A 27,721-nucleotide genomic window follows, 5' to 3' on the forward strand; every position below is an offset into this window, starting at 1 on the left:
AAAGAAGGAGCAGCGCAGTGAGTGAAACATGGAATGCATTTATTTGTCTGTTAGAGAGATCAGCGTTAGAAAAATGACAGTGGACAAAGGCAGTGCTCCCCGAGGAATGATTGTAATGTGTGGAGAGGAACAGATCGAAGCAGAGGCAGGACAGTTTCAACTACATCTGAGGGAAGATTCACGGTCGTCACTCGGGTGTTTGAACCAACACTGAGGTCTCTATGGTGGGCAAAGCTCAGGATGCGTCTCCTTTACACTCGGCATCAACATGCTGTAAAACACACAGGAAACAACTCAGCTCACCTGGTTCGACACCCTGAAGGTATTTACCGGCTGCATGTTTCACTTTAGCTCTGGTGTTCTGGGTGTCGATCGTTTCTGATTTATGTTTAAAAATCCAGTTCAGATCTTTGAGATGAAACTTTTTGTTGTCCCTGTACCGCATGTCTCTGATGTTACATCATCAACTAAAGCAGGAAACGCTTAATAACCAAAATGCGGAAGAGAAAGACGAAGCGAATAAAGAGTTTCTTTTGGAGGTAAGAGAGCAGATCTCAAACAGAGTAAACTGGTGAGAAATGACATGTTTGTTGCTGGTCACGAAAAGTTTTATTGGTCACTTTAATCAACATTCAATTCCCGTGTATTTTTTTTCCCTTTAAAGGCTTCAGGTGCAAGGAAAATGTGCATCGCAATAGTTGAGTTTATAGCTAACTGTCAAGTAAAATTGAAGCAAATTTATTTTGAAATGTCGAAAAAATTAAATGCGACTGGTGTGGAGCAAATAAACTAGGATACACCCAAGTGTAGTTTCATCTGAAGATGGTGGAATAAGCTACGTTACTTACTGTTGTAATAAGTGGTAGGAGAAGGAGAGGTTGCAAAAGCAACCACCAATAAATCTCAAAGACGAAGAAGCAACATCAGCCGCCATGGCTGTCTACAAGGGAATGTGGGAGTTAATCAGGGAATGTGAATCTGGGAGTCGACCAAAGTTCCAGAGAAGAACGTTTTTGTTACATTTTGCAGTTTCCATCAACTGTTTCTGATGCGCTGCTTCAAAGTGCTGATAAAAATACATTTAAGCTATCACGGCTAGTGTGTCTGAGAAGCTAAAGAACACAGAACTTGAATTGGAATAAAAATGGTCTCAACAGAATTCACACCAAATTGGTCGGACTGATTTGTGTAACTGATTAACTTTGTTAGTTATCGTGTTATTCACGACGTCTCTCTGTTCATTTAACGGTGTACGAACAGCATTTAGAAACCAGGATCAATCAGAAAATCGAAAGAGACAAATCTGCTCCATCAGACAAGCTAAAGACAGACGGCTGGTGACTGCAGAGATGGGGTAAACACTGATGGGAGAGAAGATGTTAGGGTATCTGAGTCCAAACTGGCTATATTTGATGGAAACACCTGTTTTTCAGGACGTCTGTCGTTCAACCCGATTAGAAAAACACCATGGAGTTTATATATAGACATTTATCGGTTTGAAATTTGATGGAAAAGTACATTTTTATAGTCACTTGAATAAAAGTGCGACCTTGACGTCTAAAAAACCAAACTCTTTTTAATCCCTCTTTAACAGAGATGTCTAGACGTCCTCTGACCCAGCCACCAGCAGATCAAACCTTCCCGTCTCTGCCGTCACTATCAGACCTTCAGTGTATCTCTGAAGGATTCCTTCATTGATTTCACGCCCGTTTCCTGCATGTTGATGCCGGCTGTAAAAGGGGTTTAGCTACTTTGCAACGAGACAGATCTTCATGCCTTCAGACGATCTAAATCACCTTTTTTTTTGTTGTGCAGAGAAGAGAAAAAAACAAAACAACAGAAAGCTCAGGAACAAACTTGGCAACAGGTGAACAGAGGAGATGTAACGTCGCAGCAGATTGTCTGTAAGTTGTTTTTGTACCCATCAGAAGAGGCAGGGTTTTTGTTTTTTTTCCCCCTCTCAGCGTAGTTTGTGATTTATTGCTTCTCTTGACAATCTCATTCACCCGGGCCACTCAGGTACAAAACGGTTCTTTCAAAAATAAACTTTTACATTCCAGTTGGAACATCGCTGTTTGGCTGCATGTTCTGTACCTGCTGTAGAGAAAATATTCAGTGTTGTGTGAATGTTCCAGTTCAGAGTACCAGTGCACCGTCACACAGCAGACACATCCAATCAGACATGAGACTTTTCAATCAAACAGCCACATGGAGCGTTTGTCTTTTATCAATCAAACTGCCTTGGGAATCACTGCATTGGCAAAAATAAAATATGCTTCCTCGTGTAAAAAGATCAAATTTGAAGACTAAAGATGAAGAGTGTTATTTTTTTTGCAGCGCTGATCTGGTCTCAAACAGCACAAGAGGAGTTGCGTGTCAGCTTTTTGCATAATCATTTCACATTTTCTGCTTCGCTCGATAAACAAAAAACTAAATCACGGAGTTAAATTTCAGCTCTGGCCAAAAAAACAAAAAAAAAAAGAGAAAAACCCGACGAGGGCTTCGCTCAGAGCGACGTTTGGTCTCATTATCTTTACACATTAATCACACATGAGAAGAAAGGAGGAATCACTACATGAAGGAATCAACGAGGTCTCAAGTTACATTCGGTTGGAAAGACAGAAGGTAAAATAAAAAAGGATTAGCAAGTATTCGACTTAATTCTGAGCAAACAATCGGGACACTCATGCAGCTCGGCCTCACGGTGAGAACTGACAGCTCCTTGTGCAAGTGTGTGTTTCGCCCTGTAAGAACCACATGAAGACAATGTAAACAGCAGGTTTAAGTCGGAGAGGGATCACCAGCTAGCTGTTAAGATGGAAGCGACACACCAGTGAGACTTCAATGTAATAATCAGGAATGCATAATTACAAAGGAATTAATTTTTCATGTTTGGGGAGGCAGCTTCGAACAAAAGAGAAAAAAAAGAAAAAAATCCTACTTCTGGCGATTGAACCCTGTTAAAGTAGTGTTAAGGCCTCGTAGTTACTCGCAGAACAGAATTCCTTGGAAAACACCGGATGTGATAATTTAGTATGATTTTTCTGCATAGGGTTCACTGCGAAACTCCCCCCCGAGGACCCCTCCCCCCCCCAAAAAAAAAGACCACCAGAAGAATAAAACAAAAGGACAGTTGAGAGAAATGGCTGAATGCCAGTCAGACCCTGGTGCAGTACGCTCACACGCCATCTGTGTTAGGTAGCTGGTGCGTTTGTCCCTTTGTTTGCAGTGAGAGGCCCGGGCTCCGTCACTTGAACATGCTCTGCAGCATGGCCGTGGCGTAGGTGGGTCGCGCCTGCCGGCTCTCGATGGCGCTGCGGAGGTACTGGATCCCGCCGCAGCGCTCCCAGATCTCCTCGAACTGCCGCGGGAGGATCTCGGCCCCGCGCTTCCTCGACAGGCCCGTCTCCTCCAGGCTCAGCTCGCACATCTCCATGTCGTCTTTTCCTGCAACGTCAAAACGTGACTCAGGGTTAGCCTCCAAAAACCCAAACTCTGATCCTTTACTAGAAGAGAATAAGCTGCTGGTAATTGGACCAATTAGTGAACATGATTACAACAATGAGCAGAGATGTCTACGGAAGCCCTGAGGGTCAGGTGAAGAAATGTTTTTCTATGTCTGATCTAATTTGTTTTCTCTCCTTTGTTTTTTTCACTTTGTTTCGCATGAAGACATTTTTTTGTCTCCTGATTTTTCTTTTTTTAAACTAATTACAAAGAAATGTAAAAAAAAAAGTTTTCTTTACCTTGATTTCACACATGAAAAAACATTTCTTCAGAAAACACCTCCCCCCGTTTTACTTAATATAAATCTTTTATCATGGTGTTTTCATTTCATGTTTTTTTTTTTTTTTTTTTTTACTAATTTCAAAAACAATAAACAAGAAATGATCCTACAGAACAAATTCTTCATAATTCTTCATCCCATATTTCCCCGCATTTGGTTTCACACATAAAAACACTTTCATTGAGATTATTATTTTTTTTTTTCATGTGTCGTCTCAGATGGAAGAAAAACACACAAGGATCGTAGAAAGATTATTCTGGAAAACCTTTTCGTCCCACCAATTGTCAGGTCAACGCAGGAGAGAGACACTTGAGATAAGAAGTAGAAAACTGGATCACCAGTCTCCACTTGTCCCTCAGGGCTTCCGTAGGAATGACAAACCTGTGCAGCTAAAACGTCAAACAGCTGGGCCTCTGACAACAGTAAATCCATTAACTTGAAGGTGTAATGTTTTTCACGGCGACTTTTAACTCACTGTAAGAATCATAATTAAATATGACAACACACAGGAGACCTTCAGCTTCCTCTCAGGGCTGAACTCAGTCCACAGAAGAGAAAACACCTGTGTGTGTGTCTGTGTTAACAGCATTTGTGCCACAACAAGCAGTAAAGTCACAGATTGAACCAAATGAGTGAAAACAAACACTAAAAAAAGAAAAAAAAGAAAAGGTGAGTTGTTTTGTTTACCCATCTGTCTGAGCATATGTGCACGTCGCCGAGTTAAAAGCTCAAACCTCGACTTTACCTGACTCGGAGGATTACGCTCGGCTGTGGGCTGACGGATGTTTGTGAGCTCTGGGTCGCGCCGCGCGGTGTGAAGTTTGAAAAGCGTGCGGTCGTCTATCAAAAAAAAAACAGCTCATTGTGGTGTTTTGGAGGCCAGTGCTCACAGACAGCAGCAGTCTGTGGGTGAGTAACTACCTCATATAACACTGCTGGAACCTGTTATTGTCTTTACAGCTGCAGATGTAGTGTGTGATACACACTGAATTTAAATTGCCGCTGTTGAATGTGTTCGGGGGGTGAAATATGTAGTCTGCTGAAGTTCACTTGTTTCTCTTCCTACACTTTTTATTCAAAGTCCAGATTTCAGCAGCTGAATCAACTGTTTAAAGGGGCATTACGTAAACTAGGACAATAAAACCAAATATATTTTATCATTACACTGAACTATCATCGCAATCAAAGCTACCTATTTCCATTTGTTAGGAGAAGCACAAATACTTGTAATACTTGTAAATCCTTGTACAGTAAACTGTCTTTGTGGTGCGTTTAGGAGCAGCTGGGACAAATCCTACTGATTCTACTTTTAACTTTGATAGTCTCTGAATTATATTAATATGACGTGAGCTTCAGTTAGCTTTGACCAGAAATGGCCACTAGAAATGTCCTTCAGAGGGAGACTTTTTACATTTTTAGTGGCCACTCCTACTTGAGTAATGAAGATGAATCAGTACTTGCAGTATCTGCACCTCTGCTGGAGGAAAGGTTTTTGTTTGAGGCACTGATAAACGAGGTCCCTCAAGAGCATAAAAGTTGTATTATACAGTTCACTCAGCTGCGCACACTTTCTGACGAGTTAACAGCAGAAGTGATGGATGAATAGAACCCTGTCAACGCTGTCATAACTGGAACCAGCTCATAAAAAGACATTGGACTAAGAGATCCAAACATTGCGAGCAAAATGGATTGTTGTTATGCGAGCTGCAGGTAAGACTTCTACAGCTCATCATGTGTTTTTCCTTCATTACATGAACAAACTTCCTGCAGTTTGACATAAAATAATCCAGAATCTGTGGTGATGTATCAGTGAATAACTTTCCCCCCTCGGCTTCACCAGCATTCATGACTGCAGCTTTATGAATTTATTTATCTAAAACTGAAGTTTTCTTCCACTTGTTGTAAATTATGATAATGTGACCTGTTGCTGCTTTTGAGGGAAAATAATGTCTCAGCTGTCACTCAAACCTGCTCACCGGACCACCCACTCAGAGGCTAAAGGAGCTGCTAATGTTTTTGTTCTTTTCACTAATAAAACAATAAATCTGGAATTCTCTCTCGATTTAAATGTATCTGCAACATGAGGTTACTCTTATTATTTCCTGTGGGTTTGTTGCGTGGGTTGTAAAGCTGTGGCTCCTCACTACAAACAAACTTAACACCTGATGAAATATGTCTCTAAAAACTTGTCTTAAACTCTTTCCTCACGTCACATAAGATGAATCTTCACGCTTCACATTTGTCACAGTCCTGTTCTGATGACAGGCGATTCGAGCGGAGCTAAAAATCCTGCCTGCTGATTCGTATCGGACGTCCTGACTGTGCATTATGATCAGAGATGATGATGATGAATCTGCTGCTCTCTCACAAAGTCAAATTCCTGAACATTTATTAAAGCCGGCCAATGAAGTGTCACTTTTGATTTCTTCTGTTCCTGTTGCCGTCGGAGTATCGAGTCATCCGTTTTGCTCCATGTCTCTGCAAACGCTCTCTGTCCTTCAGTCCTCCCTCATTTTTTTTCTCCCTCCGCTCCAACATTAGCATGCCTGGCTGACTAGTTACCCATCTTAAAGGGTTAGCATATCATTAGCTAGTGAGATCATTAAGCAGCTTACATCTTATGAGAGAAAAAGCCCAGTTCAAGCCTGGAACATTTAACCCTGTTGTAGGTTGTGAGCTAGCTATGGCTAATAACCAGCTGGTGTGACAGGGACATTTGGTCGACGCTATTAGTCTGAAATTTTTAGCATAATTTGCTGAAATATACTCATGTAAGAATCTTGGAGCGTTTTCGTCTTAAAAAGAAGCTTGAGACAGTTTTAAATCAAATCAATAAGTTAGTGCTAATTGGCTTATTAGCTACCAAAAAGTTAACAAATCTCAGTTTGTTTAAATATTAATAGCCACTTTTAAGTTTCTACTTAAGTGTGTATCTACTAGATTGTGATGTTTCCTTCTTTGTGTATTTGATCATTTATTTGTTTATTTACTTACAAGTGTCACTGTCATTTTAATTGATTTTCTTTTGTTCTGTATCTGTAACTATGTCCATATTGTTCCTTGTGGAGTTGTCACAGAATAGAGAAGTCTACAAAGTCCAGCAGTTTTCAACCTTCTTCTCTCTCCCACCTCTGTCTCAGTTAAAGGACTAACTGTTTCAGAGATCACTGTTAATGTTGGATGCTACTCAGCAGCTGGTTTGAGAGAGGACACCAGCCCCCCTCTCCATCCACTAGTAGTACCTCGGTCACACCTCGGTGCTGTACTGACCTGCCACCAGCAGGATGGGGTGTTTGTCTGGATGCAGCTCCATCTGTCTGGCGATCCAGGGCCCGTCGAAGTGGGCGTACCACCAGCCCTTCTTCTTGTTCGGCGGGTCTTTGTACTGGTCACTCGGCCGGATGAACGGGATGCGGAAGTAGCGCTGCTGCCGGTTCATGGCCACCTCGTACTGCCGGGCCGGGATGGGCGGGGCCGGGTTCTGCTGGGCTGTTGAGTGCATTGGAAAAAAAGTGAGATGTTTTCCACAGATGACAGGAGACAGGGACCGTGTTTACATGCAGTCTGGGGTCAGTTAATGGGAGAGATGGTCAAAATGTAGTTGTCAAAAGCCTCTTCAGTTTATAAACCTGTGTATTAACTTAGAGAAGAGTGTGGAGACAATCATCGGCGATCTGCTGGAGTACCCTTGAGCAAATTATTGTCTTTCCCAGCTCCAGCAGGGGCCAGTCTGACCTCGTTACAGAAGAAGAGAGAAAAGAGAAGACTCACAATAAAAGTCTGGAATATGTGGGGCTGCATTTATGTGATGTAGAATGGTGGGAAATTCCAGTTTTTTAAAGCTAGTAGCTAGTTAGCTTAGCATTCAATAACTGGGCCTCATCTTCATTTAGTTGGTCTCATTAAGTAAAACTCAGTAAAAAACGTGAAAGCTCCCAGGATGTTTTCAGCTCGTTCATTTTTGAGAACCTTACAGTTTCTAATGGAGAGGAACAAAATGAATCTCTGCTGATCAAATAGGAAAACAATGTTTGGAAAGTTTAACAGCGTCTCGTCATTGCAGACACGTTTCCCAGCCGCCTACTGCCATCTGGCTACAGAAACAGAAGTATCTGCTGCCGTAGCACCAGACTACAGAGCAGACTTCTCAACATGTCCTCAACACTCCACCATGAAGCAAAGGTCACTTTAACCGAACATTCTCAATAACTGACAGATTTTTCCTTCTGAAGGCAGTCTGACACTTTGAAAGAACAGAAAACTGAGGGCGATCTACCGTAACGTTACGCCACAGAGGGCGCTCTATGTGACTTGATTTATATTTGTAACTACTCTATCATTTTTTGTTAATTTAAGGAAATACAAATTGATGGGTCATTATACAGTCTTTGTTGCATCATGATAATTAAATCAATTTTGTATCCTGAGTAATCCCCTGAGCTGCTGTTGACAGTTTACATTTAAAACAGCTTTAACGCCAACTCACCAGCGAGGGAATATCTGACTTGGAATTGCACGTAGCATCAATACAGAACATCTTAACTTAGACCTAAAAGTGCTTTTAAATGTACATTTGCATTAATTATACGATGTTGATACACAGGTGGATTCACTGAAACAGGCTCATGCAAGATGATAAAATAAACATGGAATCCAAATGAGTCGACTTGATGGACTCCGTTTCTTCTCGTGTCTCCATTTATCTCGCTGCTTGTAAACAATAATCCCTGCTCCGCTGCGCTCGGATCAGCTCTGAATATTAAACCGACTCCCTGCCCTCCATGTTCAGGTTCAGTCGGTGAGTCCTGCTGTTAGAGGAGGGTCAGCAGAGATCACAGCGGGGCTGATGAGTGAGGGAAGAAATCAGCGAGACACGAAGCATGGGGGGTGTTGGGGGGGGGTTTGCACTCTCATGAGAAACATAAAACGTAGATTAATTGCATCAGTCTACAAAGTGGAGTGTAAAATAAGGATCTACTGAGATTGAGGAAGCTTTTCTACCTAATAAGGAATCAGCACTCTGCAAAATTGTTCATTTCACAAGTCATGTCATCTTGAATTCAGTTTAAAACCCTCTTGTTTCCAGTTCAGCTCGTTACAAGGACTGTCTATAATTCCTTATTCTGTTCCATGTTCCAAGCGGAGCAATGAAAGCGAGAGAGACGTGGATTTTTTTTTTTTTTTCCTCACTCTAAAACTGATTCCAAGATTTTATCACCTTGTTAAAACGAATCTTTGCAGAGTCTCAAAAAACACACAGCAGCCATCTGTTTCACAGCAACACATCGCTTCGCCATCACCAAACCAAACGGCACCCTCACACCACCTTCCAAAAAAGACAGGAAAAACTGAAAAAAAAAGAAGGCGCCAACGTTTCAATTTCGCCCTCCCTTCACTGACAACCTTCAGACAGAAAATGAAAATCCCAAAACTTCAACAAACAGAATCAGCTCTGTTTGTTTAGAAAGAGCAGCGGAATCGTAGAAACTCTCTCCAGAGAGGTGCTTGAACTTAACTCCCCTCAGGAACGCTCAGCTTGTTGATTGCCGTTTGTCGTACTTCCTGCCTTCTGCTATCAGAGTGCCGCGCTGACTCACCGAGGGGGTCGAGCGCCGCATTCAGCGCTTGAGGCTGACGGAAAACAAGGCGGGTCTGTGACGCGTTCGAGGGGATAAAGATCGGAAAGCAATCACTGACGGAGTTCAGAGAATTTGTGTTTTTTTTCGGCTCAAGTTTATGTTTGTTTGTCGGCGCAGACGTGTCAAAGTCGAAGTCGGTTAAACTTGAAACTAAAAGTCATCCGGCAAATTAGCGGATACATCTGTCCTCTGAAAAATGAAACATATCCAGAGGTTTAAAGGGCAAGTTCACCCAAATAGGAAGGAAAGTAATGCCTGCTTGTTTTCATTTTCTAGACACAGAGATGTATACTGTATGATACAGTTTCTGAAATTTAGTTGTGATGTTAAAAGAAGAACTTGTAGTTTTGAGTTGTCACGCTTTAAAAAACACAACATTTATGTTGTTTAATCAACAGACATCAATACCTCTATTTGGGCTGGAACTGCTCCAAGAAGACAATTACAACTCTGAAATGTGCCGGTCAGACCTGCGTCTCCAACCGCTAAATATACTGTTCAGCAAGATCTGGGATTTTGCTGAACTCTGGTTCATTTTGACACTATATTCATACCCCTTACACCTGCTAACATCTGGCTTTCATGCTTAGTATTGCTGCTAAAGATGCTGCCACGCTGACACCTCTGTATCAGCAGCAAACTGTGAAGATCTCAAAACCAGAGCAAATACAACTGAAAGTTATGAATCTTTGTACTCAAACTGATGTGTACTGTGTGTTTTTAAGTGAGTGAGTGAATGGAATGGATGTTTAATGGACTTTGGTGTGATTTGGGTGAACTGACCCTTTTTCAGTGGAGAGTTGTAGAGTCTCGGACGGTCTGAACAACTGAATTAAAATATAATTCTGGACCAAACTGTTTTATTGGCAGGAAAACGATCAAATTGACTCCAAAACATCAGCAGCAGTCGACCTGTCCCGGCAGCGACTGGTCTGCTAGTCGTCCTGGAAGCCTCACAGGGCTGAACAGGTTGTCGCGTATCTACAATCTTCATTAAGTCAGGAGTGAATGGACTGAAGCGTCCACTTGCTGCTTGAGCGACGACACCTTTTACAACATTTCTCTTCCAATCTGCGGGCGCAGCGGCCTGTTCCTCCTGTCACGCTCCTGTAGACGTGACGCTATCGTCCGCCGCCAAACACAACCCGGGCAAACTGCCCCGAAAGCCTTCTGTCTCCCTCTCGTCCATGAGAGTTTCTCCGTACGGGAGTATCAATAACAGCAGCCTTAAGAGCTCGGAGGAATTACCTCGGCTCTTTATCAAAGCCTTATAGCTGTCTGGGAGGCGTCTCGCAAAATGGGCCAGAGCTGGCACCGCTGCACCGGTCATAAAGACGAAACAGCGGCTCCGCGCCTTAATATCGCTCAAATGATCTCTTCCACACACGTCTCAATAGAGCCAGCGGTTGCCTTGGAAACTCATCCACCCTCCTCCGCCTCCTCCTCCATCACCACCATCACCAACTTCTTCATCAAACTGAGCAGCACAAAGCAACAAACCCGAGGCCAGCGGTGATCCCAGTTAGAGCAGACCTCTACCATGTTGGGGGGGGGGCGGGGTTAATGAGGGGCTGCAGCTCTGTGGTTAGTAGCGTTACACACTAAAGGACCACTTACATGCTTTTTTCACAGGAGGTGCATGATCTGAAAGTAAACATGCCAGGTTACACAGACGTACACAGCAGGAAGTGATGCAACACAGCAACACATGATGACACACACACAAAAAAAAAAAACATGAATCAGACAACACATGAAGAAATAAACGCTGCTGACAGCGAACGTGACCGAGGCCACTTCTCGTTGTAATCACCGTCCGATGTTTATTAGTGAGATGTGTTCAGATGTTTGACAGGATGGTAAACAGAGTCTGAAGAAAGAATGAAAAGCATCTGTGCAACAAAGTCAGGGCATCACATTTATAATGCGTTGAAGAATGTGAAAAATATACAGCAAAATTCTTAAAATGGTACGAGGAACAAAACTGTTGTATGGAATCCCTGAGGGGCAAAGTGAGGATATGTTATGCTCTGTTGATCTATTATGTCTGATCAAAACGGGGTTCTCTCCTGTGTGAATGACTTGAGAACTGGTAAAAAAAAAAAAAAAAAGTTTAGGAGTTCCGTAATTGCAGCTCACTTAGACCATAGGGTGTTGGTTCACTTTAGCCTCCTCTTTAGTGACAACTAGTAATACAAAAACAAAAAAAAAACGTGATTTTTTTTTCATCTGGTTTTCAAACGTAGTTTTTTTTTCCCACCAGTTGTCAAGTCATAAACCCAGGAGAGAAAACTATTCAGCTCAGACCTGTTACTAATCATGGATTGAAGTATGCACGCTTAACATGCTAATAAAACTATAAGGCCTACAGGTTAGTTTTATTTTCTGTATAAGTATTAAAAAAGGTGCAGTATTTGATAGAATTACTTGTGTTTTTGAACTAATTTATTTTATTTTTCAAAAAAAACATATGTGGGATTCCTCCGTGTACCTCTAGAGGGCCAGTATTACACCAGTGGCACCGCAGTTTGAGAACAGCGGTCTGAGTGATATTCTATGTTTTGCTTTATGTCGACAAAATCCCACGAACAGAACAAAACCAACAATCAATGTATCAGCGAACAACGGATATATCATATGATTCTGTCTGTTTGATTCAAAACCACAGTGAACAGATCGGAACGGGCTATTGAGACTGATGTGTCATGCTACTCCAGAGGGCTCATTTCAAATTTGATTAATGTAAAGACAAAAACACATGGGATTCAATACATCCTCACTTGACGGAGGCAATTATTAGAGAATTAAAGACTGACCTCTCCAGTATTTGCGTAATTAATGAAAAACTAAATAAAACCGTTTAGACTGTGTGTAGTTTGTAGAGAGGGTTGACCACAGTGAAGCCCCTCAGACATCAGATTTACCTTCCTACGCACATAGAACCTGGACGCTCATTAATAAACATTAATTTTAAAGTGCTGTTTGTGTCCACGAGGCCGATCAGCAGCTGCGACTCTCACATGGAAGCAGAGGACGAAGGATGGCAGTGGGTGCGTGGGGCCCGCGGTCCAATCAGTAGTCAGAGCGGAGCGTACAATAGACGGCTCGGGATGAGAGCTCTCTGTCGTCATGACAACTCGACAATGTGTGGCACAAGGAGATGAGGTGATGGCGGCGGAGAGGTGACAGACGGAGTCCATTTGTTCCTCGTGTGTGAACATGGTCTGGACTCAAGGAAGTGTTACTGACCCTGAACGCAGCGCGGAGTTCACCTTCGCTTAGTGGGTCAGTGTTAAATATGAAGGATTCTCACCACAGTCAGGTTGAAAGCTGAGGCTTCTGTCCACATTTGATACTTTTATCAGACTTTTAAAGATAGGTATGAAGACATTTTCTCTGTGAAACATCAGACTATGATCACATGTTAGCATGATTAGCCCGACACTGGTGATGAATTAATCACTTGCACTCTATAAAAGAGTCGTACATAACAGTTGTGACTGGTGGGGACTGCTCTGGGATTTATAACAACTTCACTTAATCAATAAAATTGCTCTTTTTATAATTGCGTTTCAAATTGGTCTAATCAGTGGAGCAGGTCGATACTGATGTATGTGTGTTTACACACTTTTATGACTAACTTTGGAGGTGGAAATGAGGCTTCTGCACTGTATCAGGACAGCTTGTCTCAGTCTTTTTTCAAATATTTTGAGTGATCTCCAGATTTTTTTGAAACGTTCATGATAGCCTATTTTCAAGACTTATGTGGGATTTTCAAGCAGGGTTTATGGACATTAAAAACACATAAATCAAACGAAACAAAACAAAAACAAGAGGTGGATGTTCCCTCACTCGTACTCAGAAACTGTTTACTGAAAAAACATCTCAGTAGGAACAGCAGAGGGCTGTTTTTGAACTGTAAATCGAGCTTCAAGAGCTTCTCACAGTTGGAAAAGGAAACAAATATCAAATAAAGCTTTTGTAAAAAGATGTTCGTAAAAACTGTTGGTGCTCCGTTTCCTGTAAAAAAACAACACACAGCGTGGTTCTGTCTTACCGTAGTCTAGGACAGATTTTGGCGCTCGCTGCTCCGTCTCAGTGTTTCTTTTCTTGTTCTTTGACTTCCAGGCATGGTAAACTTTGAGCCGGCGGTGGAACTCCTCTCTGCAGGCGGCCAGCAGCTCGATGTCTGGAGGAGACGGATCAGTGAAATCAGTAAAAAACAAAATACTGAGACTTGTACTACAACTAAATGTCAGAATTTGAATTTCTTTTCTGTCTAGTCGGACGACCTTTAAGAACACAGAATCTTTCCCCCGAGAGTTTGGTCAAGTTTGCTTTCGTAGTAAGATCTCCGGGAACTGCAGCAGCTGAGCCTTTCAACCGTTTATCTATACATTCAAGCTATGAGCTGCTGTGGGGACGACAGAGGTGGCAGGTTAGAGAGGGGGATGCATTTTGGCCATTTTGCTGACAATGACAAAGACATCCCCCATCATCCCCTTTCAAATGGCACACTGGTTACTGTGAAACTACACCTATTCAATATCAGCCTCACATCAATCAATATTTTGGTGTTTATTTACCTGCTAAACTCAAATATATGGATTTATTTCATCCTCTCGGAAGTTGAGATCAACGCAACAATCGAGGCAAACCAGGGTTCGTACACTTTTTTCAAGGTCAAATTCAAGCACTTTTCAAGCACTTTTAAGGGTCATTTTTAAGATTGTCCAGCACCTTATTGCCGGGGTGAAATATGTATCTAAGGGAATATATATATACTTGTGATTTTTTTTCTTCACTTTTTATCACAGTTATGTACATTGTATCATGCGGTAAACATCTAAAATTATATTTTATAATAGCAAAAACTTCAGAAATGAATTATCCAGTCTGATCCCAATTTTGTGAAAGACACAGAGTTATAATGTCAAGCACTTTCAAGCACTTAAACTAAAATCCAAGCACTTTTCAGACCTTGAAAACACAACATTGAAATTCAAACACTTTCAAGGATTTCAAGCACCCGTACGAACCCTGCAAACTCAAGATTTCCCTTCACTGGAACTGAAGGCTCCAGAGTAAAGAGGCACATCGGTAGGGTTTGTCCACATATTCAACACAGCGTTAGAGATGAAACCAAAATGATAAAACTGTTAAACCTTCACACAACCAACATCGACAGACCATTTAACTTTTGTTAATTTCATGTTCAATCTGCCACAGTTCATTAATATCTTAACAAAAAATCTATAGAGTGTGTGTACGTGCACTCGCTCACAGAGAGAGAGAGAGAGACACTGACAAAAGACATTTTACACAGCCCGCAGCATTAAGATAACACATTCCATCAGGATGATTCAGATAAATGACTTTAGCGGAAAAAAGAAAAAAAGAAAAAAACATTCAATTTATCATCCAGAGGCGCGAGGGCTAACAGTGTGCAATGAGATGCTTAATGCACACTAAGTGCTTAGGTAACGTCAACTGAACAAAAATACTTTGGAGGCAGACAAATGGTAAGGGAAAAAAAAAACAACAACTTCTATTTACTGTGCCTAGCTGAAATCACTGCAGAATAAACTAGAACATGGCAGGTGTCAACAACCCCTCGTCACTGTGTTATTCCGCCACTGCGGATCATCATGGGTGGCAGGCGGACGTGATCACATCAGTATTCAATCTCCTGCTCCGTCTGGGAGGCGAGCTGAGCGGCCCGTTAACAGCTAACCGAGTCATTTCGGTGCGTTTATGTGCGGCCGCCCGCAGGCTCCCCTTCTACACACATTCATTTGCGGGAAGCCTGCAGGTGTCGACCCGCCTGTCCTCGTCCTTCACGTTTCCCGCTGCGTGGGTAAGGACAGGTGGGCTCTCAGGTTAAACTCAATAATATGGAGCGAAAACAGATTCTCCCCTCGGCTCTTTACCTTTAACTCTCCTCTATCATTTGAAGCGTAATCAGCCCCAAGGAGGCATAAATATTTGCTCATCCACCATCAGTCTGCTGTTCTTACCTTTGACCTCCTTTATTTAAACTGTTATTGAGTTATTTATTTCAGTCATTGACTGTATAAAATATGGAGGCAGCCTCCGAGTCTGAAAAGTGAGGCCAATGCTGAGGTGTCTTAAACATGCATTGCATTTTCTGTAATAGCCAGCAAGGGACTGGTTTAAAAAAATGACTCTGCTTCTCAGCTGATTTATGACCTCAGTAAACAGCTTCTTAATGAGGTTTATGGTCTTAATCGCACGGTCTTTTTCAATATAGCATGATGTTCATTTAGTAAATACAATAGACTTAAAGCAGGGTGTGATTTAAAGCATGTCTTCCTTGTGATTGAGTCGCTACCATGGCCCGTCCCTACAAGCATCTCAATGGTTCAAAAAAATGGACCTGATGATGGCGCTAGAAGAGTCAGAGGATCATCCACGTTATAATTCATCCAGAGAGGATCATGAATGTCTAAACCACATTTTATCACGATGTTTCAGCCTAAACTAAAATGATCGACAAAAAACAATGACTGAAAGGAAACAGAAAAATAACTAGTTCAAATAACTTACTTGTTGTGTCTTAATTAACTGGGACTGTGTTCTCTAAACCACATATTTCTGTCACTCAGTCTCATTCTACTGAGGAAAACATTTTATCATTGAACTGCTCTCAAACGTTTAATTTTTGAGGACACATTAATACTTAGCATTAGCATTTGGCATGCTTGAAATTGCGCACGACACATCCACCCAATGTTCTAAAGAGGAGAATTTGAAACCCAAATAAAAATCATGGCCTATGCTATAATATTTCTTATATAAGAGAGTATGTAAGAGTGAGTGCTTGATGCCTTTTTATCGGATGATGAAACAGCTATTCTGAGACTGTTCTGCAACGTTATCAGAACAACAATACATCTACTGGTAAACATTACTTTTCACATTATTGTAAACTCAGGAGGACTACTGTCAGGATCGTGTAGGACCGACGACTTTGTTTTATCTGTGTTTTAACTGATCAGGAGGTCGGGCTGTTTACAAGTTGTATTAGAATACCATAAAGTTAACAGACACGACATACTCATGTACAGACAGCGTCAGGTGTGTGCACATATAGGAGCTACTGCGGGCAAAGCAACGCTGATCATGAGTCATTAGTGCTTTATCTTAATGTGCTGATAGCTGTCCCGATGTCTGAAGCTTCCGCCCTCAGCATTTGTCAAATTGACTGAGTGACCTTGGAGTAATTACTGCACAAAATATGCTAATGTTGGACATGAGTGAATTATATTGTCTCATTTTTTATCCTATCATGTTTGCGGATGAGTGTGGTAAGGATTCAATAATACTAAACTCCTACATGCAGCACCTTTAAACTGGCTGAAAAGATCGTCCTCTACTTTTTAAATGTCAGTGTAAAGGTTAAGTAGCAGCAGCAGTCTGATATGTTCACCATGAGACTACTCATGTCACGTTTCGCTTGACAAAGCAATACAGTGGGTACAACTGCGGTATCATCGTAATGAGTTTTGTTTAAAGAGGTGTACTCTGTTCTGCTCGACCAGCAATTCACTCCCACATGAGCGAAGTGGTCTTAAAATCAGGCAGAGTTTACAAAAATAAAAGCAAGTGGCGTGGAAAGTGTGCTGTGGCAGACGTTTCTAACAAAGCTGTCCATTTGGTGGAAATGAGACTAAGCTGATGCTATCAAGAGACTCTCAGAAAGAAAAGGAAAAGTCATATTAGCCATAAATATAAAACTGGTTCATCCTCTGTGAAGAAGGAATGCGATCAACACTGGATGAGGGATCAGTTTAATTGCAATCACCCTGTTGTTTTATATCTGATCTGATATCTTATTACAACATTTTCATTTCATTTGCATTCTGACCTAAGGCTGTGAGCACGGGAGAGTCAGGACGTTACCAAAACTGTTAGGATTCATCCTCTAGTGAATATCACTTCTGACTTTGATTAAAATGTGCCTATAAGTTTGAGATACTGATGGACTACATGGACTGATATCCTTCTTAAAAGGGGACATTTTGGCTAGCTTGGTGGTGCTAGAATAAAGGTCATGATGTACGCAAAAATCTTTGAAATCCTCCTCTGGGAACGTAAAAATGTGTTGAAACAAACGTATATTCAGGCCTGTTCTTAGTACAACAACAACTGAAAAGGAATATAAATCCTAAAAAAAAAAAAAAAACCCTGCGGCAACAAACTCAACCAAAACACTCACCACATGAGGTATTGATGGCGTCCCGCAGCTCAGCGTACTTCCACTTGCTCAGCTCGTACTTCTTGGCCCCAGCAGCAGCCTTGGAGGCCTGAACCTGTGGACCTCTGATACAGGAAATAGACAAGAGGAGCACAGGAAATCAGCAACAAAGAGCCGCAGCGGTGAACTGCAGGATACCGGCCAGGTGGGGTTATTAGCTTCAATCTGGGTCAAAAAGGTTTTCAAGTAATGTACTGTACTAACTGAAGAAATACATGGGTGGAGTTTACAGAGTGTGGGGTTTTCTGCACATTTTCTAAGCTAGATAGGAGAGATAAAAGATTGAGAACTTCTGTGGCTAAGACTCATGGTATAAGCGAGCGCGACGAGAGAGAGAGAGCGAGAGAGGAGAGAGACAGAGAAGAGACCAGGAGAGAAAGAGAGAGAACGAGAGAGATACAGAAGAGATACAGAGAGAGACAAGAGAGAGTACAGAGAGAGAGAGAGAGAGTACAGAGAGAGAGAGAGAGAGAGAGACAAGAAGAGAGAGAGAAGAGAGACAAGAGAGAGAGAGACAGAGAGATGAGAGAGAGAGAAGGAGAGGAAGAGAGAAGAGGAGACATAGAGAGCGACGAGAACGAGAGTAGAAGGAGATAGACAGAGAGCGGGAGATAAGATAGATCAAGAGCGATAAGCGAGAGAGAGAGGAGAAGAGACAGAGAAGAGACAGAGAGAGAGAGAGAATAGAGACGAGATAGAGAGAGAGAGAGATAGAGAGAGAGAGAGATAGAGAGAGCTGAGAGAGAGAGAGAGAGAGAGTAGAGAGAGAGATAGAAGCGAGAGAGACCGAGAGAGATGAGAGAGAGAGACACAGAAGAGAGAGAGATAGAGCGAGACACAGAGAAGAGAGAGAGAATAGAGACGAGAGAGAGAGATAATATAGTAGACACAGAGCAGAGAGAGAGATAGAGATAGATGAGTATAGATACATATATAGATATAGATATATAATAGATATATACACATATATATATATATATATATATATATATATATATATATATTACATATATATGTATAATATATATATATATATCTATATGTATATATATATATATATATATATGTATATATATATATATATATATATATAATATAATATATATGTGTGTGTATATGTGTGTGTGTATGTGTATGTGCATATATGTGTGTGTAATTAGTCCCACCAAGTTAATTGTTGACAGTATTTTGTGTTCAATTTTCATTGTACAAGTCAGATAACAGGACAAGCTCACATTCTGGTCCGTTGAAAAAAAAATGCTGTTTAATTGTTTAACGATGAACAAGTGCAAATTAATTATACTTCATGCATGAGCCCATGAAGTAGTGACTCGGATAGGTCAAATTTGTTTAAAAAGGCAAATCTGTTCAGAGCCCGCTTTATACAATTGGTGGCAGAGTATCATTAATCATATCATAAGAGGAGGGGATTCAATATATTGCTGTATCGACATTTTGTCCCACTCATTGTAAATACAGATCAAAGTCGAAGCAGGAAGTGGGTCTGTAACCTGTGATGGATGTTTACAACTGTTTAGCTCTGCTGTAAGCGATTAGCTCCATTAGGTCTAAACTCTGTTAGCTTTAAGGTAAAAAAAAAAAAAAAAAAAGTCTGCATCCCTTGTCGATAGTGAGTTTACTGACTCAGTATGGATTTTAGCGTCTCTTCAGTGTTTTTCTTAGGTCTTGTGCTGAGAAGCCAGCTGGTGACAGCAGCTGTAGTAAACATATGAGCAGACATGCTCTGCTGTAGTCACCACTTAGGTCAGTGTGTCATTTGCCAAGTTATCGTTACAAAAACAAAACAAGAAATAAAGAAAACTATTTTTTTGCGAACCGAAATGTTTAATTTTGATAAATGTTTACAGACCTGAAAGGCAAAAAATGCAAAATATTTCATGAGTAAAAAGCTAGTAAACTGGTGTAACTGTATTAACGTCAGTTTCTTTCTGTGTGATGTTATCGTGTACCCAAATCTCAACTAATAACTTGGTGAGAAAATTGTTGTTTTTTCGATATATAGGATGATGAATCTAATCCATGTACTTGAAACATCATTATTAAACTCTTTTGGCATTGAAGACAGCTGGTTCACAAACTATCGGGATCACCTTCAGTAAACTCCACCCACTTGACAGTCATCAAACAGGAACAAGAATCACAGATTTAATGCACTGATTAATTGCAGGTGGAAGCGCGGGGAAAAAGGGAATCAGATTAGCAGCATAGTTGTTAAAAGGAGAGAGAAAGATTACCATAGCAGGACTATGGAGGGTTTGAGAATGATATCATTATAATGCGTGCTGTCCCAGTTGCCAGGAAGTCAGAGAGCTCCTCTGGTGTGACGGCGTGGAGCTGTTGTGGAGTGGCAGCTCGCTGTGTTAAATTATAAATAACTGCATAAAGTGTGCAGCTCCTCTCCAGCTGTGGGCCATGCTGTTGGCATGATGCTTGCTCCTCACGGCGCCGTTGACAGGCCTGATTAATCCGTGACCGGGATTTGCCCTTTTTAGAACACCGGGAAGTCGGAGGCGGGACTGTGCTGTGTTCTCTAATCCTATTGGGTGGCTCTTAGCGGGAGCTGGCCTCGCATTCCGGGCTGTTCCCAAAAGCACACGGCGGTTTTGGCAGCGAGCTAAGCAGCTGAACGCTGCAGTCAGTCACCTTCTGCTCCTACTTCCTGTCGTTGTGTGTTTGTGGCGTAGTGAGAGGCGGCCTGAGCCAATTAGCCTCAGACAAACGAGCAGAGGAACAGGAGGAGAGACTGGCATTGCTTCAGATGACATCAGTCATTCACGCCTGCGCTAATGCCGAGTTGAATGCACGTGGGAGGGACCTTTTATCTGCAGTAATCTGATGTGAAAGTGCAGCGTCACACACAGGTGCAGCGTAACTGTGGCATCAAATTTACCTGCTGAGAGCATTAAAGGTCAGAAATGACTATTCGTCCTCATGGAACAACAGGAGCTGATTTCAATAGAAGTTCTTTTATTTTAATTCCCTTCAAGCTTTATTTTAATCTAAATTGTAATTGAAAAGCTTTCAGCATCGAAAACCCAGGGCTGTGACCTGCCATCAGTCCCGTTTTTATCAAAAGGTTTTTGATACCCGAGGCTGTTCTGATGCTGATAAAGGGTTAGCGGGAAGCAGGAAGACCATTCTTAACTCGTTTCTATAAGTTTCAAATTCTTTTCACCACTTTCCCAAAAAACATTTTTGCCGCCCCAAAATCAAAAAGCTCTGTCCTTTTAATTGTTATCATCTATTATAAACTACACCTCTCTGTAAAAGTATTAGCATCCTAAATACTTTTACCTCCAAAGTGTACACAGCTGCACATCAATATACCGTAAACTCTCAGTCCTGCTGTGTGCTTAGCTCTGCTGTAAGCTATTGTAGCAGCTCTGTTAGCTAAACACACCAGCACCCGTGTCCAAGGGACCCCTCTGTGCCCTAGTAGTCGCTGAGCAGCCAGAGGGAGGGAGGTCAGTGGGCCACAATGAAAGAAACAGCTGACCTTGGAGCCGATATAGCAGGTTGTGAGCTGTAGTTTCCCCAGTAAATATACCAACCTGTTTGGCGGTCGCAGCTGCAGTGTCTCTGGGCTAGTTAGTGACCCAGCAGCAGCTACCTGCCCACTCTTCCCCTAAGAGTGACCCCAAGAGGAGCAGCAGCAGGAGGGAAGGAGGCTGAAGAGGTCAGCGTGTTTACCGGAGAAACTACAGCTTATAAACCCCTCTATCAGAACCACAAGACACAACCAGACCTACACTATGAGTTAACAATATTTTAACTAGTTGTCCTCCTACCTACTTCAACAAAGATTTGTTGTTCACAGAAACGAGTGAGTGAATGGTGAGTTTACGGTCCTATTGCTTTTAACGTGTCATACTTTTTATACGTTTTGTGCGTAATGTAGGTGTGTTTGTATCTAAAGTTACATAAGTATCAAAGTGATTTTTCCCCATTGTTTCCTCTACCTTACCTTACATGTTGCAGTTTATGCTGTTCAATGTAGCCAGGAATGTACAGATTTGTACACTGGGGAGACAAAACAACCTCTACATAAACAAATGGCACAAATCAGGAAGGCCAACTCCTCAGGTCAACACCCCGCTGTCAACTGACATCAGAAGGAGAAAAAAATCCTTCCTTTGAGGACAACAATGTAAACGTCTTGGCCACAGAAGACAGATGGTTTGAAATAGAAATCCATTTATGACAAACTGGAAAAACAATCTTTGAACAGAGGAGGTGGCCTAAGACATTACTTATCACTGATAACCACTGTAGGTGGTGATAAGTTATCACCACCTACAGTGCTGTACTGAGTTCTCTCCCTAGACAGCTTAGCAACTATCACGCCTGGGCTCACCTAGCCTTAGAAACCAAAATGAAGGCCGGTTAGGCCAATGACCCACAAGTGGCCCCAACGACCCTGAGACTCAGAGCTCACACGTGTCCTTAACTACTCTGTAAGGACACTCCCACACAGAGTTCAAAAGCCAGCCAACTCCTCTCCAATTAGTTAGAACTGAAGGTGCCTCTTGGATGACAGGTGAAACGTCTTCAAGAAACTAAAACAAGTCAAGTTGCTGAAGATACGGCACCTAAATTCCTATACCTATCCAAACTGCGACCATATGCTTAAGGTCTGTCTCTGATATGCTGCAGTAGTCATTTTGTTTTGGGAACGGTCATTTATGTCATCTTTCTTTGACGAAGAGTTGAACTGATCAGGTGATTTTTACATCAAATCTTTCAGAACACAAACAGAACTTGTGTTTTCTTTGTCATGAAGGCAGGCCCCTCACTGCTGTAGCGAGAAAATACAATCAAATTGTTCAGAAGATGTCAAAGTCCTTCAGAAAAATAGATACGAAAAAAAAAAGCGAAAAAAAGCTTCTCTCTTGAAAATAGCACTTTTCATGCTCTATCAAGAAATATTGATCAGGCTTTTCAAGTGTCACCACTTATGATGACAGTGGAAACATTGTTCACTTCATCATTAAAGTAAATAACAGACTTCTGTTCAAATCACTTGTCATGCTGATTGCATTTTTTACTGCATTCCAACAAAAAACAAAGTACGAAAACATCAAAAGCAGCAAATGCTAAATCATCCTTTCTGCATTACGAATTCATGAAAGTTCCAGATTGCAGCTGTAAAAAAACAAATGACTTGAAAACAGGTCATCTCTGAGTTTAGACCCAGAAGCAGCTAAAACATCTACACTGGAGGAATAAAAAAAAAAAAAACCCAAACAAACAAGCTAAAATGTGATTTTACAAGCAGACTGTGCTTCACCTGCAAAGGTCATAAGGGCTGCAGCTCGACTGAGAGGATTCATGAGGAAAAGTGTGGAGCAGAAAAGATTTAAGATGAACAAGAAAACAATCAGTAACCTTCAGTGGATATTGAATGTTATTGAGGGAATTAGCCCAGTTTAATCAGAAATGTTGAATTAGATTTTGTTCGTCGACAAAGAACAACTCTTTAGGAGGATTTCCACACCACAGGATTCTTGTTTCAATCAGAAATTGGTAGATCTCGAGATTGATTGCGAAGAGATTTTCACTGTAGACGGGTCGGAACGGTTTCTACCCACCGAGCCAGAAGTTCAGTCATTTCCTTTGCCATTTCTTCCCTAAAAAGCATGACGATCCAAGTTTGAAAAAGTTAGTATATTGTTGTTATGTTCTGTTTTTTTTTTTAACAACAAAATTTACACAGAAATAGTGATAGTTAGACCAAACCATAACCCAATTAAGTATCAGTGGCGTTGGTGGAGGTTTGCGCTCTACAGAGTGCTTTTCTGGTTCTCGTCCTTGGTGTGGACGGCCTTTTACTCTGGACATCAGGACTGATACCGAACATGTTTGCATTGTTTAAATATTGTTATTTTGCTATATTCTGTCTGTCTGTGTCTATAAATTTCATCTTGTTTGGAAATTCATCAGTATGTGGTCAGGAATAAAACTGAATATACGCTCACTTTGATGATGTTTTGCTTCCTGCCTCATGACCGCAGTTGTCTTTTCAGTCCGTTTTTTGAGAAAACATTTGACCGCTGCAGTGATATTTGTAATGACTCACTATCGAGTGAAGAAAAAAAACATTTTATAGGAAAAGAGGACGGTAAAATTGGAACCACCTGGTGCATAAAGTGCCACGATGCACCACTCCAGCATCCTCAGAGTGTGTAACAGTGTAATGTGGCCGCTACTACAGCTGACTCATGACGTGAAGCATCCATTTCAACTTTCAGAGTGACTTTGTATGTGGGTCGCTTCAGGCTAAGTGCAGAGAGAAGTGCGAGGGAGGCTGTCGGGCTGAGGCCTATGAACTGACGCTCTGCCATGAAAACTGAAGCCAGAAACCGAACACGGAGTACGGTACTTTAACATCTCAGGATGCATCAGTGAACTGGTTCACACTCTCACCGCTCGTGTTCCCAAACAGATGGTGCAAATCACGGCAGACTAACGCTGGAGTGCATCTGATTTATGCAGCCACTCCGAATGTAAAAACAAATGTACACGGCAGTGTGGTGAATGTGTCTGGTGTGTTAGTACTGAGAGGAAACCTACATGGTCAAGCTCTTGAGTTTTGTGGTTCCAGCAGTGCTGTGAAAAGAGGATTAGAGGATTATAAGACGCAGCAGCACTGAACAATATAACAAACCAATCATGAGGAGGAAAGGTGATTCCTTTCCCCCGCCACTCATCAGGAAGTGATTCTCCTTCCAAACTCTGATCAGAGGACACAGCACCAGTTTATCAAACTGCTGACAGTCACATTGGTAAAATCTTTTATCACCAGTGTTTTGATTTAAAATATGTTGAAATTACATAGGTTGATTAAAAGGTTTCTACTAGGCCTCAGTACAGAGGTCAGCATCTGAGACCATTATCATCATGTTGCATTGGTCATGAGGAACTAAGCACTCCTGTAATACTATTGTTTGTCTGATTACAAATTGTAATATATAATATAAATGTGTTTTGGTATTCGTCTTGTCCTCCTTTTGCTTTAATGACAGCACGCACTACAGCTGGCATGGACTCCAAAGGTTTGTGCAAAAACATGGTCACATGAATTCAAATTTGAGTAAAACAACTGTATTATTTATCCTTTCGGGAGCTGCACTGTTTTTCTTTAAGGAATTATTTGGACTCAATATTGTGCTTATACTCAAATTGTAAGTACCCAGAAGTCATATGAGAAAAAGCAAAGATATTGGGTACTTTTGCAGGTTACTTTTCACATAATAAATGTACATATGCATCAAAAATGCTAATAAAAGTAAATTCTATTTACCGATCGTGTCTGATATTAAGCATTTTTCTTCATCTTTTAATCTTAAAACGGCTCTTAAGTTTTCAACTAACTACAGTGGAGTCAAGCGTACAATATCTGCCTTCAAAATGCAGAGGACAATAACATGGGAGAAAATGGAAATACTTTATTAAAGTTAAGTAAACTAAAATATGAGTCTGAGAGTTGCTTTTACAGATGACTCCTGAACTTTGTTGTAAGAAATATGTGTCAAATAATAGTTATTATTCCCCATTAGCTAAGAACATTTTTACCCCTCAGTCGACTCTTTGGAAGAGATTTCTATACGGTTTAATCATCAGCAGTTTGATAAAAGCGAGCCCTGATCACATTTCTGGTGGATGACAATCACGTCAGTGACAGAATAAAAAAACTGGTGCTTATTACTTTGGTCAAATGGGGAAAATAAAAGTTCCTCTGTTTAAACTTAAAAAAAAACCTAAAGAAACAAAAGCGTTTTCTGTTGAACTCGTGCCAGTGTTAGTTGCATTAAGGAATAGGTTTTTTTTTTTTTTTTGCTCCGCTGGCAGATTGTTACAGCATGCAGGGTTGGTAGGTTGGCTGGTAGGTGGTTATGGCTTTGAAAGGTCAAAGGCAGGAGGGACTGGGGAATAAATTAAAGGGTTAAATCGCTGGGTCTTACGCTCTCTCTGGGGACGATGGAACTGAGGAGCCGTTACTGGGAGGAAGAAAACAGAAAACAAAGAAGAAGAAGATGATTAAACACAGGATTGAATGGAGATGATGGTTTCTCTCCAGTTCCACTTGGAGTCTGAGATGAATTTAAAAACAGGAGCAATGAGTCGGACAGAAACCTCACGTCTAAATGTCAAACTCTTTCTCGTGTTGACAGATTGTGATGTTTTATCAATAGTTTGTTTGGGCTTCAGGATCATGAAACATTCAGTGTTTTTTCAATGAGAATGCGAATGCTGAAGCATCAAATCAGCTCCTTCTGGATGATTAGTTTGACTTTGTCCTGTCAAACCAAACACTTCAGTCGTCTCCCGACTTTAAAATGAGGCTACTTTGGCTTCTCTCTATACATCTTAAAACATAACAAACTTAAAGATGAGGCTACAGTGAAACATGGTGGTTGTGTTGGGTACCTGCGCAGGCCTGAGTCATTCACCACCTCCTCAGGGATGAGCTCGGACTCGCTCTGAGCGATCCTCAGCGCCAGCTCGCGGTCCCTCCTCTCCTGCTCCAGGACGGCCTGCCGAGCCGCATCCTCCTCCCGCTCCGCCTCCAGCTGCAGCTCCATCTCAATCTAAACACACATTACATGAACAATTTCACATGTCCTCATGTACTGTCGTCCAGCTGGACTGTCTGTGCTGCTGTTAACATATTTCTATGAGTAGAAGTGTTGAAGTTTACTGCTGAACTTGTTTTCTGATTACCATCTGCAGGCATATAATATCTGCCAGATTCACCACAGCATGGCTGCTGCATTGAGCTTTATTCAAATGTAAGGCCTCAGTGTGGGAATTTTTAAGCATGATTACCAATTCTGTTTTACAAGGCAGCGTTTAACAAATGTCAGATATCTGCAGCTGTAATGCACCACAAATGGTTCACAAATGGTTTCATTCTAATTAAAGTTAATATTCCCATGGCCGCTCAGTGCACGGATCTAACAGTTTAATAATTTCATCTTGTGGATCTTCTTTCTTCTACTTTCCACATGTTATTAGATTGAATGTCTCACAGGGGGTTGTGACGTCAAAAAAATGCATCAATTCTTTACAGCCGCTTCTTTGGAAATGTAAGCTTGTGGGAGAAACTCTTTGTGGGCCACAGTGCATCGTCAAGCATATTTGATAACCCATTATCTTACCTCACAGATTACATGACAGTTTCATAGTGTGACATGTTAGGAAAGGTTTAAATTAACCCAAACAATGCACATCTTGTAAACATTTAATTCAACATACCGGATGTAATGAAATGGTTATTATATTGTATGGATTTATAAAGCAAAAAACTCAAACATTCTCTTCTTCTCTCTGTTTCAAATCTCACCAAACTGAATATCTTCTGACTGCTGATTTAACAAAAAGAGCATTTTGAAGATGATCCGTTGTGGACATTTGTTTTGATTATTTTCTGACTTTAATCTGATTAATGTGAAGTACAATCAACAGATTGATTAATAATAAAAAAAAAATAATCAGATGAGGACTAACACTAGATTTCTGTTCATGCATGCACACTCATAATAATCAAAGCCAGCTGAGACGATGCAGCGGCAGTGGAAACAGTTACTTGTTTGTATTCATGAAAGCAGAAAACTCAGAATCGATGCAGCAACATAAACACACCGTCGCCCTTCAACCCTCCTGCAAACAGAGTAGCCGGGGGGGGATAACTTCATCTCCTCAGCCCTGCTCATTAAAGGAAGACCGTGTGAGGGGCGGGGCTATCCTGGATGATTAATGCTCCCGCTTCCACCTTTCTTCATCAAACTACTTTTACATCTCAAATGCCTCCTTGACCGACTCAGGGAGGGCATGAGGAGCTGAAGGTTGTCACTTCATTACCTCAAGTTCATCCTTATTTGAAACACCGGAGAATGATACTGGATCATTCTTTTAAATATAAATGTACATATATATTGTGTAAACCAATGATGCTTTTTTAAATTCAAAATTTAAGTAAATATAAAGGTATGTAGT

General features: G+C 41.3%; 1 protein-coding gene across 8 annotated transcripts in view; it reads right to left on the reverse strand.

Annotated features, from left to right (window-relative positions):
• Nucleotides 1–17: 17 nt before the first annotated feature.
• The window catches only part of myo6a (myosin VIa), a 152,474-nt gene continuing 124,770 nt past the window's right edge, over nt 18–27,721 (reverse strand). The window contains exons 28-36 of one of the 8 annotated variants that reach the window (XM_030404710.1): nt 26,153–26,313; nt 25,687–25,722; nt 24,296–24,331; nt 23,314–23,352; nt 17,666–17,769; nt 13,484–13,615; nt 11,044–11,070; nt 7,058–7,276; nt 18–3,447 (exon numbers count right to left, since the gene is read on the reverse strand). In XM_030404710.1, the coding sequence (XP_030260570.1) occupies nt 3,248–3,447; nt 7,058–7,276; nt 11,044–11,070; nt 13,484–13,615; nt 17,666–17,769; nt 23,314–23,352; nt 24,296–24,331; nt 25,687–25,722; nt 26,153–26,313 (954 nt within the window). In that variant the 3' untranslated portion in view covers nt 18–3,247. The remainder of the gene's footprint in view (nt 3,448–7,057; nt 7,277–11,043; nt 11,071–13,483; nt 13,616–17,665; nt 17,770–23,313; nt 23,353–24,295; nt 24,332–25,686; nt 25,723–26,152; nt 26,314–27,721) is intronic. The other 7 variants (XM_030404712.1, XM_030404713.1, XM_030404711.1 and 4 more) reach the window with 7 other exon arrangements.

This window comes from Sparus aurata, chromosome 22 (genome assembly GCF_900880675.1).
Source record: "Sparus aurata chromosome 22, fSpaAur1.1, whole genome shotgun sequence".
Lineage (NCBI taxonomy): Eukaryota > Metazoa > Chordata > Actinopteri > Spariformes > Sparidae > Sparus > Sparus aurata.